Source organism: Anas platyrhynchos, chromosome 5 (genome assembly GCF_047663525.1).
Source record: "Anas platyrhynchos isolate ZD024472 breed Pekin duck chromosome 5, IASCAAS_PekinDuck_T2T, whole genome shotgun sequence".
NCBI lineage: Eukaryota > Metazoa > Chordata > Aves > Anseriformes > Anatidae > Anas > Anas platyrhynchos.
This window is the reverse complement of record NC_092591.1, coordinates 36,245,030-36,259,676: the sequence shown is the minus strand read 5'-3', so window position 1 is coordinate 36,259,676 and position 14,647 is coordinate 36,245,030. Positions and strand designations below refer to the sequence as shown.

The window sequence follows — 14,647 nt, the reverse complement described above, 5'->3', positions numbered from 1 at the left end:
AAAGTGAGGAATTAGAGGTTTACATCAAAAACACTTGTGTAGTATAGAAAGAAATTTTGGAAAGGCATAGCCTGCAAACAGGGTAGTTCAACCTGTAGTCAGGTATTCCCAGCTACTTGGCAGAGGGATGCTAGTAATTCGTTAGTCTACAGTTTTCTCCACAATACATCTGAGTCCTTTTACTGGGAGAGTATCACTCCAAATGTATGATGATGAAGGGATGTCCTCATGTCTTTAAGTGTGTATGTGGGTTGGCTTTTTTCCAATCAGAATTGAATTGAAAGAGCAAGTGTTGATTTTAATAAATCTGTGTTCATGCACACAGTTGTATTATCACAAAAGTCAAAACAAGATCTTGCTTGCTACTATTTTATTGGGAATAAACACAGGAGGGTTAAATTTTGTTACCAAGTTGTCAGTAGGCCCCCACCTCCTGTTTTATTGATCTCTGGGAAGCAGGTTTGTGTTCCTAAGGTGCATTTTGTGAACTTCACATCTGATTTATTTTTTTCCTAGTTTGGAGGACAGCTAATGATTGGGGCTCAAATACAAATGGTGACATGCAGAAGAAATTCATACTTTACACTTCAGTGAAGTCAAGAAATTTGTTTCAACAAAAAAAGACTGGAATAAAGCAGAAAAATAAACCTCAGAAACATTCTGTAAGCTGCAAGGCTTAACTTGTTTTTTTACATTAGAGAAGTAAAACCTATGTTATCTCTCCCTATTAGATTTAAATTTTCTACATGGCATAGATGCTGGATCTTATCTTCTTGGAATCTAGAATAAGTGGCTGTAAGTGGTAACATCAGAGAAGCATGAGCTGTAGCCTAGAGATGTATTTAAAAAGCTACTGTCCTACTGGGATGCACTACTTAGTTTTCTTTAAACATCAAAACATGTTACTTTATTATAGGAAGATTGCTTATGTTAAAACAAAGCAATTTCCCTCATGATTAAAAAGCCCCTAGAGCATGTTAGTGGCTATTTTAGGAGATTTATATTGAATCCTTCTTCTGAGCTGAGGAGCAGCTGTACTGCTTGCTCCTCCTCCTTAAAGACAAGTAGAAACACAAATAATCTGTATTAACATGGGATAAAAAAAATTATACAAGTAAACTATGTGCTCTTTAGAATTAGTTTATCCCCAAAAAAGCTGTTTGCTTAGTTTAGTGGCTTTCCACGCTTTAAACAAACCGTAATCCTTTCTGCTCAGCAGGCTGCTTTCGGTTTTTTAAGTCATGGCTTCAACATGTAGCTTCTTGAGTAGGAGACTCAGCTCCTGGGCTGAAAAGCTCTCCAGTCTTTGAAAGAGAACAAATAAACTTGCTTAGTGATCTGGGAAGTCACCAGCTACATTCAGGAGTTGTGTATGTAGAAGATGTGTATTGAACAGAACCATTAAGATAAATCCAAAATTCCTTGGCAGGTTCTGTAGAAAGCTACACCAAAACCTATTTTTAAAAGCCTAAAGTCAAAAAATAAAAATGCTAGTGAATGCCAGAGTTGTTGGCAATTTTTGATTTTTGTTTTAATCTTCTGTTATGCTTGATTTTTGTCCTTCTTCCCACCCCCAAGAGCATTGCCTCACTTAGGGCAATGTCTACCTCCCTTCAGGAGGAAAACTTTAGTGATAAATTGGAGCTGTGAAGGAAAGACCCCTAGTGTTTCTGTAATCTATGCTTGAGTTGTTGCAGAAGCTGTGTTTACTGACTAAAGGATATCAAAAGAAAAACAGATGTCAGTGTTAAGTATGCTGCCTTGAAGAATTGCAGTTGAAACCTGCTTTTGCTAAGGAGCTGCAAATGGTAATTGAGATGTAATGGGGATGGTTACCATCTTAATGGTAATTGAGATGTTTACAGTTCAGTTAAGATCAGTCACTGTTCCTTATTCTATGGTGCTTAACCATGGCTGATTTGTGGAAATGCATGGATTTGCTTTTGCATCTGAAGTCAGTAGGAACTGTTTTCAGTATATGAATTTTTATCTCCTGATATATACTCTGGAAAAACTGAGCCTTACATATTAGCATCTGAAATCAGTGGGCAGTCCTGGCCTCTTGTTTTAACCACCTGGCGTTGTTTTAACCACCAGGAAGAAAGGCAAGGTTTCATCTTCTTTTGTTTAGTGTTTCATTTTTCCAGTACTTCAAATATAAGAGCCATGAAGCAATTAGGCTGTATATTAAAATAAAGTGTAAAGGTTAATGCTTCACTTTTCTTGAATTCTTGCTGAAATACACTGAAAAGTACTTATCTGTCCGTACTTGGAATGGAAGACCAGTTGTGGAGGTGTGAGGAGAAGTTGATTGATCCCATGTTTTTCCTGAAAATACAGGAAAGGATTGAATTAAGGATGTTTTGGTAATGAAAGACTTGTAACTTTAATATGGGTCTTAAGGTAATCTTTTCATGTACCTCCTTTGCTTTTAAAGCAAGTTACAGATTGAAGTTTCATATGCAGTACTCACTCGATAACCTGTGGTTTGTGGATAGGAGCAAACTCTTATTCCATGCAGTCTTTATTGCTTGACCCGTGGCAGTAGTACGTAGCAGTAATAGGTTGCTATTCCCTGTAGACTAGTGCTAGATTCTTTACTAGTAAATTTTGGAAGTTTAATGACAAGTATATATTATAACTTGAAGTGTGCTTAAGTGAACATGGAATGCTCTGCCTGTGATTTTTCTGGTCCCCTTCCACAAAAAGTTCTTTGTTCCCTGTGTTTTCTCTTTTTGTTTTGGCCTGACATAATCGTTGTTTTTCCTAAGTCTAGTAACAGGCTTTTTGTCTACCACGTTATGATTTTCCTCTTAAAGACTTTAATTTTCCCTTGGAATTCAGTTCATGTGAGGTTGTTTTCCTCCTCCAGTTGCCTGCCAAAACCTTTGTGACCCGTCCCTTGGAGCTCTCTGCTAACCAACTTGAATGCAGAGCGTTAGCCTCCTTGGTTCAGGAGGAAGACTCTGAGATCATAGGCACACTACGAAGCAGGCCAAATCCAGAATTGCAAAGACGATCCTGTTCAGCCTGAAATATAAGGATTCTGAGTGGCTCAGGAGTGTGTGTATTTGCCAAAACAAACAAAAAATGACTCCCTTGCATATGTACAAACTTTTTATAGTGTAACTACTGCGGGACCAAATCTTCCTTTTTTTTTTTTTTTTTTTTTTTTTTTTTGGCAGAGAGGTGTTGGAAAAACAAACCCACCAGTCCTTAAATGGAAGATCCTCTTGCTCAATCTTACACACCTGCTCCTCCAAATTGTAGTGTGACTGCTGTAAAAGGAACAAAATGCATCTCTTCATGCTTACAGGGGGAGGATGGGGGGGACCACCACCGTTTTGTCAAATTGTCCCGTGAAGAGATGTGATAAAGTAAACCTCAGCCCTTCCTGTTTGGCAGAAGTGATAAAGCTGAGATGAGAATTTTGTAGCGAGGGGTAATAGACAGCATTACAAAGTTGTCCTTTATGTTTCTCCTTTAATTGTGTTAAATGAAGGAAACGGTGAGATCAGTCTCTCTTCCTGCCCTGTGTAAATAGAACAGGCTTGGGATATCTGATTTTTTTTTGAAATCTGGTTGTTTGGATTTGGGAAAAACAAAACAGCTAGCTGTATTTTATAGAGCCCTACATGCACGCACCCACCAAATTTTTACTAACAATTGTGTTTGGTGATCCTGTCTTCAGGCACTTTATTTGAACAGTCCGTGCATAAGCTACTTTTCTTGTTGCAAGTCAATTCTTTAACTTGGGGAGGGTCAGTGGGAAGAAAGGAGTCTAAAGTTACTTTGTACATAACTAGGATGGGTTCGTCTTTGACCTAAAGTCTGTCTTGATGCAGCAGCACAAGCCAGCGAGGAGACTGTCACATTTCGCCGTGAACGCAGCACATTTAGGCGTCAGGCAGTACGACGCCGGCACAATGCAGGGAGTAACCCTACCCCTCCTACATTGCTCATCGGATCACCCCTCAGGTAGGGTATCTAAATGTTCCACCATATTTAGCATGCATGCAGCAGACCACTTCTCCTCACACCCACCAGTGTTGCCAGAAAAGCACTTTACTTCCTTCCCCACCATAACCTCCTTGAGCTGTCACTGCATGTCACTGTGGGCTGTTGAATTGTGCATGTATATGTGGCACTATTTTCAAAATGATCAGGATAGCCAGTCTCTAACATGTCATAGTTGATTTTGGATAAATAACAAAGTGAACTAATGCTAACAAACTCCATGTTTTTAGCAGAAGCATTAGAAGCTTTCAAGCAAGAAAAAAAAGACCCAAGAAAAGCTCATTCACCGCTCCTCATTTTGCTTTGCTTTCCTTGAAGAGAGTAAGCCTTAGGGAGTAGTATCACTTTTCATGTATGTAGATAGTGAGAGAGAAGCGCTTTAATAAAAATAATAAACAACAAAGAACCAAATTGTATATACAAAGCTTCCAAATTTAAAATAAATGCAAACCATTATGTGAACATCCTGCAACTTTTTCCCAAAAAAAGAAAAACAATAAATACCAATGCCTCCGTTAGGGAACGCACAGTATTGCTCAGTATTAGATCTAGTGGTGTGGCGCTGCATGCCTCTGCGATGCTGACAACGTAGTGTACACATACATCTCAGCAGTCCATAACCTTCACTGGCCCCTCTGGTAACAATAACGAGCCCACGGGTATGTTACCCACCGAAGCTCTTTGTTCAGCCTGTGAGCTCAAGCAGGAGAAATGGCAACCTCAAGCTGTTTGCAAACTTGCTTTTGAAGCCATGGAGTTCAGGGGTTGCCTAAATGCTGGAGAATCTGGCAAGCAGAATGCTGCCTGTAGAGGAAAGGAGCATCGAGCCATGCATATGAGAGTAATTCTTAGGGCAATTCCTGCATATTTATCGTGTATATGCTGTATGTTCTCAATAACACTACTTGGAATGCTGAACTAACTCTTAACGATAGGAGCAGTCTGATTTTGTTTGAGGCATATTTGTGTTATTTTCCTAACTGGAAGGTGCTACAGAAACTGGTCAGATAGAAGGAAATGCTTTAAAGTAGAGGATGGGGAGGAATCTTGGCGTCTTTATGACACAACTGTTACAAGTCAAAGACAAGTTTTTAGATTTTCATTGGGCAAAAGGTTTGCAAGAATGGTGCCTAAAATCTAACAAAGGCTTGGCTTCTTCCACATCAAGAGCTGAGCTGAAGGTGTTTTTGCTGGTGAGTGTAGAGTGTGGTAGAAGTTAATCATGTAATTTCAGATAAATTTGTTAAGCTTCTAGTCTTGCTGAACGTAGCTTGCTCAACACCTGTGAATTACTTTGTAGAGAGGGATGTTTGAACTTTCTGTTAGATCACTTCTGTGCTCTTGCATTCTCTTTCTCTTGATACGTTGACTTGTTTCATGTCTTTATGAGGAGGTTGTTACAACTTTGTAGGTTGGTCAGACTAACGAGAGCTACATAACTGTACATTAGCAAGAAAACACAGATTTTTTTTTTCTCCTGGACAGGTAGAAAGCAAGTGAAGGATTTGAGTTTAAACTGGGTTTTAGAGCTGCTTCCTGTTTGTGTGGTAGCACAGTCATTGAGGCTCTCATCCTTCAGGTGGATGTCGGTGTGAGACCATGAGAAAAATGATTTTGACAAAAACTTGTTATTCAGACAAGGTACTTGGTGAAAAAGGAAAACAAATATTCGAGCCTTGTGTTTCCGCTGTGCATATGCCAGTTATCTACACTGGCTCTTTTTTTCTAAATAATCAAATTCTGTGCTTTGGCTGTCTGGCATAGAGACGCACGTTTATCAAAAATACTTAAACATATGTCCAGAATCTACTACTGAGAGAGGTTGCCTTGTGCAAAGTTTGTGACATCAAATGACTGTCCTGTGGCATAGACCAGACCAAACTGTCTTAGGCAGACCAGACACTGAAGTGCTTCCAGATCTGACGTGTTCTATTTGAACCGCAGGCTGTGAAATGTATCTGCAAACTTGCATTTTTTACAGTTGTGATTTCTAGATGAGTAATCTGAAAAAAACTTGCCTTTATATGGGTAACTTAATTTGAGTGGGAACTTTGCGTTGCTGGAGGAAGGAAAATGCACACAGGTTTTTTAGCCAATTACCACCAAAATCCTTTCAAAATACTACAACAACTTTACTGGCATATACCCTAGTGGTGAGCTGCCTGTCTAGTTTCTAGTATTGCTAACCCGTATGACTTCCTATATTAAACTCCTAACAGTATTAGGTTTACTAACCTGTAGTTGCCCTGATTATTTCTTCCTTCATTATTGCCAGCAAAAAGTTGATCATCTAATCTCCTGGTGTCAAATTGGATGTCCTGGGGATGGCCCCTTAGAGACTGACTTGCATCTGGTATTTTTTTTCCTCCCCTGTTATTGCAAATCCTCCCTCTGTGGGAGGAGAGTCTTTTTAGTAAAAGAGACATAGGTGTATAATGCCATCATGATTGGCAGTGATGGACACTTAAATAAAACCTGTACTGGGAAATTCTCCTGGTTCAGTGCTAAATTAGATGTGCACTTTGTTCAGTTAGTTAAGCAAACAAAAACAGCAGAAACAAAACAACCGATTACCCTAAGCATCAATAGCATTGTGGCCACTTGAAATGTACATATGGATTGGCATCCTGCATAGGTAGTGGTGTATGCATGTGTGTCTGCTAAGAGAACTTAAGTGGCTGTCTCAAGTAAAATCAAGTAAAATTTTATTTTAAAAATAATTTTAATTAGGCAAAGAATGTCTCTCTGCATATTTATACCATTTTAATGCCAGTGTTTTGCCTTGTTTTTATTGTGACAGCTACAGATAATCACTGAAAGGGCAACTTAGGTACCTTTTGGTACTTAGCTGCTATTTAATGGGAGGAAGTATTGGCTAGCATTGTTCTGGTGTTGCTGATAATGCTTAAGGGAGACAAGGCTGGCAAGGCTGTGAGCTTCCTTAGGGCTTCTGTTACCATGTAGTTCACTTGGAGCCTTGTCTACAGCAGCGAAGCACTGAATGAAGCTTCAGATGCAGATATGTCATGATGATAATGACTTGCAACTTTTTTACCTCATCAGCTGTGTGCATGTCTGCTTTATTTTGCATGAGCTTTTCTTAACACCTATTCTTATAATTATTTTCTTGTTTTGCAGTGATGCTCTAACAAAAGAACTGAAAAGTAGATGTACTTGCTTATAATAATTTCTAGAACATCAGATCATAGAATCGCAGAATGGTTTGGGTTGGAAGGGACCTTAAAGATCACCCAATTTTACCCCCCCCCCCCCCGCCATGGGCAGGGACACCTCCCACCAGCCCAGGTTGCCCAAAGCCGCATCCAGCCTGGCCTTGAACACCTCCAGGCATTGGGCAGCCTGCTGCAGTGCCTCACCACTCTGACTAAAGAACTTCTTCCTAACATCTGATCTAAATCTTGTTTCTTTTAGTCTAAAACTGTTCCCCCTTGTCATACCAGTATTACCTGCTTTTACACTGCCTGTGTTAAAAAAAAAAAAAAAAAAAATTAAAAAAAATTGCTCTCCATCTTTTTTTTATAAGTCCCCTTTGAGTACTGAAAGGGCTGCTCTGAGCTCTGCCTGGAGCCTTCTCTTCTGCAGGCAGGTACACCCCCTGAACCGAGCGAGGTCTTCCTTTTTAGGCTTCCTTGCCAACTGTGGTGTCATGCTGTAAGCAGTGACATGTTAAAAGCAATTGGTGGTAAAGACAGTATTTCAAAAGGGAGTGGTCTGAGACATTTTCTATCAATTGTTAAAATTTCTTTCTCTCTTTTATAGAAAGTTTTCTTAATCTCATCAAGTGTCCTCCAGCTAATGACTGATGTAACTTCTTTAAATGCAGAAAACGAAGGATAATAAAAACACTATCCTTGCAAAGTGTGTGTGTATGTGTGTATATATATATACACACACAATTTTATATATATAACACTTGCATTCAGGGACTTTCCCTATGTTTAATATTAAGCAGTTAAAAAAAAATGAAACCCACAAAAACTATTTAACTTTGTTAAATGGCTTCATAAAATAATTTTCCTATGTGGAGGTTATGTAGAGGAATAACGTTTTCAGGCATTGTCTACTTCTGTCTGTAAGCTTACACATTTCATCTTACATGTTTCTCTGAAGACCAAGTTGAATTTTAAACCCTGTTTGCTGGGTGTAGGTATGAATCTGGGTATAGAAAAATTTCTTTGTAGTAGATGTACTGAGTAATAAAGCTGCTGTCAGGCCAGGACTGCCAAAATAACTTTAAAGTAGACCTAAAACTCTTGCCAATTAATAATTTGCTATATGCATTCTAAATATTTAAATTTAAATAAATAAAAATCTGCATCTCCTGGTTTAGCTGTGGGTATCCATGAGGTCTGTGCTATTGTCTGTGTCAAAACACCACCTTTCTTGCTACCAAACAACAAGCACAACAGTTGATGCAGTCACACCTCAATGAGCAAAAAGGACCCAAGTACTGAGAGGTGACGGGAACAGCTGCTTGTGTGTAGAGGTGAGATCTCGGGCTACTGTTAGACTAACCGCTGGTAGCTTGCTTTTGCACCCACAAATTAAGACTTGTAAGAATAACATCTCCCCAGCTCACCCTTAAGTACAAAGGTCAGTAACACTGCCAAGAAGTAGAAAAGGAACTGCATCTCCGTAGCTGCCGGTGTAACTCGTGTCCAAACGTGTTGTACGGGTCTCGTGGGTTATCTTAACCCTAATAAATGGCTTCTCAATGCTATACTTCTAACTTCTCCTCTTCAAGCTGATAAAAAGACTTGTTTTTCTTCACTTCTAGCTATTTCTCTTTCCTTCCCGGTAATGTCTCCCCCATCCGTGTTCTCTCGTAGCCTTCAAGATGGTCAGCAAGGCCAGCAGCCCTCCTCGCAGGCCAAAGGGCAGTCCCGCCCCCCCTCCCAGGCAGCTGTGCTCAGCGCTAGCACCTCCTTGCTGGTGAGAAATGGGAGTGTCCACTTAGAAGCATCACATGCCACTGCATCTGCTGTAGGCGGTAGCAGTTTGCACGATGGACTTGGTATGCAGGCCTTATGTAACCTTGGTGACATGGAAGTTTTAATACGGCAGCTATCTCGGTAATAACGCGGGGAGAAACAGTTAACCTCAGCCTTGTTTCTGAATCCTGTAGGTGTGCTTCGTAAAAGGCAGTATTGCTCACAAACTCCTTGCCTAGCATAATCATATTTCCAGGCACTTTAACAAATGCACGACGGGAAGCGTTCGAAGGATGCACGAGTAGTGATGCCAGGAGATCTCTCGTGATTTGAACAATATTATATGTAATAATACATAAGTTTTCCTGCATTGTCACTGATAGTTGGGCAGTCATACCAACTGCTGGCTACTGAGAGGATGCTCGTGATGGTCGCTAGGAATCACTGATTTTCCATCTTTTAGATGAGTCTTGTCTAGTTGTTTTTTAGACATGAAATTGCCATGTCAAGGAGGGATGTGCACCTTTAACTCGGAGGTGGAGATGGGAAGAATATTTGGACTTGGTTGTATCAAATGCTGTCACTTCATGGAGTGAAATAGTGCCCCTTAATTCTAATATTCTGAACAGTTTATTAGCTTCTCTGCAGTTAATAAAATGGCTAGGGAGAGGGAGGTTCAGATGGCCATGGTAAGTGACTGATTGGACACGCGCTAATGTGGGGACCGATATGGAAAAATTCGTGGCAGGAATCTTTGCATTTACCTGTAAGTAGCCTGAATTGACTATGACTTCAGCATTAATAGGGAATTCCTGCTCAGATGGCTGTATTGGCCATCTTTATGGCTGATGATCACTAGTGACAGTACTTTGAACAGCTGCCAGTTGTGATAACGTAAAAGGGAAGGTTAGATCACAAAACTGATGAGAAACGATTGTTACAGACCTTACTGTAACCCCATACTAAAAGATAATTGATTTGCCGTCATCCTTAATGGGGAAGATTTCAAGAAAGATTTCATGAGTTTCAAGGCTGTTAGCCCTTTAAACAAGAGTTTGGTTAGCAAGTTGCCATTCTTCTTTTATCTTGTAGCTAGAAGGTATAGCATTTTAGTATAAGCAAAAACAACCCTGAAGTTCTCTGAGATGCTATAAAAATTTAGCTACAGATCTGGCAAATGCACACAACCTACATACCTGATAGTTAGGTTTTTGTTTTAGATTCTTCTGCTGTAATGCCTCTAGATAGAAAAATCAAGACTTTATGTGCATTTCTGAACTATGAAAGCTTACTACATAAAACTGCAAGTTTCATTATTTGATTTGGAGACATTTCTGTTATGAAAGATTCATGGGAATACAACTGAAATTCAGTGATACTGGGTATATCTGTCTGAAGTTCATGTTAAGACTTGCCCTTAAAGCTGCCAATGTCGTATTTGAAGGATATGGTTCATGTTATCCAAAATATGGTGAATTTTTAACTATAGAACTTCAATGTGCAATCTGGTTCTTCATTCTGAATTATGTAAGTGCTTATCTTACTATGTTTTAATGAAAATTGAAGTGAATTCTTTAAGAAATTCACCATTGCATTTAGGCTCTCAGAAAAGCCCTCTGTACACTCGGAATAGAGTGCAGTGGTGTCTTTGGAAACCTGCGTAGCTGAATTTTTCTGAAATCATGTGCATTGTGTTATGGGGCAGCATATTGTCATTGTGAGGCACAAAACTGGCAGGGTCTGCTCGGTTAAAATCTGCTATGTAATAGGGATTTATTCTTGTTTTGGAGCTCTAAGCATCTCTTTAGAACCCTTCACTGAGTGAAGGCGGGTTTTGTAGCCAAGATTTGGTTTTGTTTTTAAAAAAAACAAATACTTTGGTTTCTACAGCAGGCTTTAAAAATTCAGTACTATGAACTAATGTCCTCAAAATGTATGTTTTGTGTGATGGATGCTTTCATTAGAGCAGAACAGCTGACAAAAAGGGGCAAATTTTCACATGGCAAATTTCTCCCTCAGGATTGACAGGGAGAGAGGTTATCTTTCTTTATAGCTGGTACGTGGCTTTTATCCTTAATCGGGGGTGAAATAAAACTGCTGCTCTGTTTCCCTCAAGTCTACAGACGATTGTTTTTTCTCCGTTGTACCAAGTTACCTCACAATGATGACCCTGTTTACTTTTCTTTAAAGAGTTTATATGTACAGTTGGGTAGAAGGAAGGTTGAAGGTGTGGAGTTGTTCTGTTTTTTAACTTACATGGTGATGCTAATCAAAGCAATGCGGACAATAGGACCAATTTCTTTCTTTTTCCACTGGAAATCATTGGGACTGACCAGGGCAGGAAAATATTGAAAATGAAGGCTGGGAAATGAGACAGAAAACAAACCTGATTTACAGCAACTGGAAATACAAGTGCCAAATACAGTAAATAAGGAAATACTTATATCTCTATAACATGCACAGTAATTTATTTTCTTACTGAAATTTTATTAGCATTTTCCACCTCATCAGGAAGACAGGTCATGTAAACACAGCTGCTTTTTTCCACAAATGCAGTATCTGCTTCTACTTTTTTTTTTTTTTTCCATTTATGTGCTGATGTAAAGCTGTGGCTCTGAAGACATGCACTTTTTTGTTGTTTTTAAAGATGCATATTTGTTAACTTGATTTTGTTGGCTTATTTTAGGGAGGATGAACCTTACTGGGTTATACTCAGTCTGGTAGTGACTGTACATACTTTAAAAATTGCTGGGTGTTGTGCTGAGTGAGGAAAGAGATGCTTTGAGCACTGGTTTTAGTCTTCGAGGTTTGAAGTAGAAAGATTTTTTGCAAATAATATTGTTGCCTCATGAGCGGAAGGAGCTTGAGATCGGGTGGAGAAGGAAGCTTAATGTGGAGCAATGAATATAAAGAGAACTGTAAGAGGAATGCAGGACAGAAAGGAAAGGTGTTAAACCAAATGTGGTGATCATAGGCATGATGAATGTAATGTGAGTACAGCACACAACAAAATGTATAAAAAGACTTAAATGAATGACAGTCTTGAGCACGTAGAGTGGCAATACAAATATCGAAGTCTTGAAAGTTGTAGGTGGTGGGTGGGGTTTCCTGAGTCCTTGCAGTGAAGGCAGTTAAAGTTTGTGAAGTATTTTATAATCCAAGTACTGAACTACTAGAAGAGGTGCTCAATTTTTGAAACTTGGATGAAATAACAGGTTATTGTTCTTAAGTAATCTCTTAGGTCTTCTTTTTTCTTCGCTAGGTATATTGCTTCTGTGATTAAGAAATCTAATCATCTAGAGCTTGATAATTACACTGTGATTTTTGGCAGTTCTGGTTGTATCACATACATGCATGTGATAATACCTCAGATTTATTGAAATATTTTAATTTATGAAGGCAGTTGGGTGGTATTGTTGAGGATCAAAGCTTCCCGTGCTGCCTCTAACAGTACATATGTATGCAGATCAATTATTTGATTGAAACAGTTTAGAATCAGTTTCTCAATACTTCTTTTATAATTAAGTAGACTTAATTTATTTGGGATGGATGGGGGAACATTTTCAAAGGTATGAGTAGAAGGCAAATAATCATTTCCCATTGCTCTTATTGAAAATATCCCTGTTGTAGTTTGTGGAGTTGTGCATAATAGACAAGTTACCCTTTCAACAAACTTCATTTAGAATAAAAAGAACTGCTTTGAAGTGTCCAAACCGAGGATTTGTAAGCTTCAAAGGTCAAAATTTACCTTCAGCTGTAGTATTGAAAATGTTACTTCCTTGCATGCTACAGAGTAATCAAATTCGGATGGCTTTGTTGGTTGTCAGGAATAGGATTTGAAAAACATTTGCATGCTATTTATTACAACATGTTAATGATCCTAATGATGATGTGGACTTCACACGTGCAAATACTGTTAGCAACATTCAGAAGTTGTTTGAGAGGTTTGAAACAACAGTATGTATTAGCTGGAAGCAAGGAAACATTGAAAACAGACTACCATTTCAGGCAGACGTTGAGCCACTGAAGTCTTCCAGGTTTCCTCTTTGTCCATACGCTCACCAGCCTGCTGCTTTCAGGGAGTCCCATAACTGCAGGAACATCAGTGTGTGCAGTGTGTGAACTGTTACGTGGCTGGCTGTGGGCTCAGAGGTGAGGCACCTTTGTCCTTCGAAACGAGAAAGTTGGTTTCAAAGGAAGAGCATTCATCTCTTCTTCACCTCACGTCAAAATGAAAGAGCATTTCAGGGTTGTATGCCTGAGTGGTCAGGTAGTTGTGTAACGTGCTCCAAGCAGAACGTCATTGGGGTGGCTTGGGCTGGGAAGAACTCACAGCTCCCCTTTCAAGGGGGTGTGAGAACTTACAAGCACTTCTGTTTAGCATACAAACCCTGTCTGTATTTCTTTATTTGTAAAACATGGCTTTGTCTGCCTCTGTTCACAACTTGATAAAACTACAGTCCTTAGAAAGAGAGAACCTTAAGCTGCTTCAGTGTGATGCTGTCAAAAATATTTCGGAGAATGCCGTGGGAGAGGAATCACTAGAGTGACTAACAAATGCTGGTACATCCATGCATGGTGCATTTTGTGAGCATTGGGATCCCTCGGAAGACTTTCAGATTGCTGCGAGGAAGCTGCTGTTACCTCACACCACGTGAGAACAATTCCACTGACGGGACTTGGAGTTCAGTCAATTTGCTGTCACACCGTATGGCTTGGTAGGGCTGGCTTCCTCAGCACCAGTGGGTAGTTCTGTAATCTCTTCTGCTTTGGGGGAGTTAATTCTTTTTTCTGGATTTTGATTTTCAAAAAGGTGGGGGGCAACACTTATTATATTGAGGAGCCATGACAGTGAGCCAACTTTCATTAGGAAGTCTATTTTAGTAGAGGGGTGAATTGAAAGCATGGCCAAACCTGAGTCACTTTGTCATTTGTAATGTGAATAATCAGAAGTGAGTTGGCTGTCTGTCTGGAATCATCTGCTACATCCCTATTAACCAGATTTATTTTATCCTACCACAGCCCTGCAGCATTTGTATCAGCAACATAAATGCAGTAAATTTTGATAGACTCAAATGAATTGGGTCTGAGGAAACTGTAGATACTTCCTAATGGGGATTTTTTACACTAAACTTTTCAAGTTTTGAAGCCTTTTCAAGCCTTTTCAAACACATACTTTATGTATGATACAGTTTGGTAAATGTCTTTTGAAACTAACATAGCTGATGTAGTATCTCAGCCTGAGAGAATGGGAAGTTCCGTCTTGTAAGTAATACTGTCTAGTTTCTGTGACCAGCACTTCATTACTGGAGAAATCAATTAAATTTCCAGGCTCTCAGTTCAGTAGTGCAGGAACACGAAGAATGTAAATAACCCAGACACGATTGTTTCTGTTAGGGGCTTTTTCCTAATAGCTTATGTCTAACTGTGTGCTGACTAGAATCTGAAGTCTTTGGTTGCTGTTGAATTTGTATTTTTTTTAACTGTTGCAGTTTAGAAAACCTCCTGTATTTCTGGGGCTTTTAGTTGTGGGGAGGAAGGTTCCTAATGTATTGTACTAGGTTAATCGTAGAACTTCAGCATCAACTGTAAAAACCCAAGGATACCTAACTAGTCAAAAATAGAAACCCCCCTCCCAGATACCCTAACAAACGAATTTTCTACTTTGTGTGTCCTTA

General features: G+C 39.4%; 1 protein-coding gene across 8 annotated transcripts in view; it reads left to right on the top strand.

Annotated features, from left to right (window-relative positions):
• The window catches only part of PCNX1 (pecanex 1), an 85,908-nt gene that overhangs the window by 29,132 nt on the left and 42,129 nt on the right, over positions 1 to 14,647 (top strand). For 3 of the 8 annotated variants that reach the window (XM_038179400.2, XM_038179407.2, XM_038179408.2), the window contains exons 7-8: positions 3,846 to 3,978; positions 8,868 to 9,052. The exons of 2 other annotated variants lie outside the window; for them this stretch is intronic. In XM_038179400.2, the coding sequence (XP_038035328.1) occupies positions 3,846 to 3,978; positions 8,868 to 9,052 (318 nt within the window). The remainder of the gene's footprint in view (positions 1 to 3,845; positions 3,979 to 8,867; positions 9,053 to 14,647) is intronic. 3 more of the 8 variants (XM_038179403.2, XM_038179402.2, XM_038179399.2) reach the window with 2 other exon arrangements.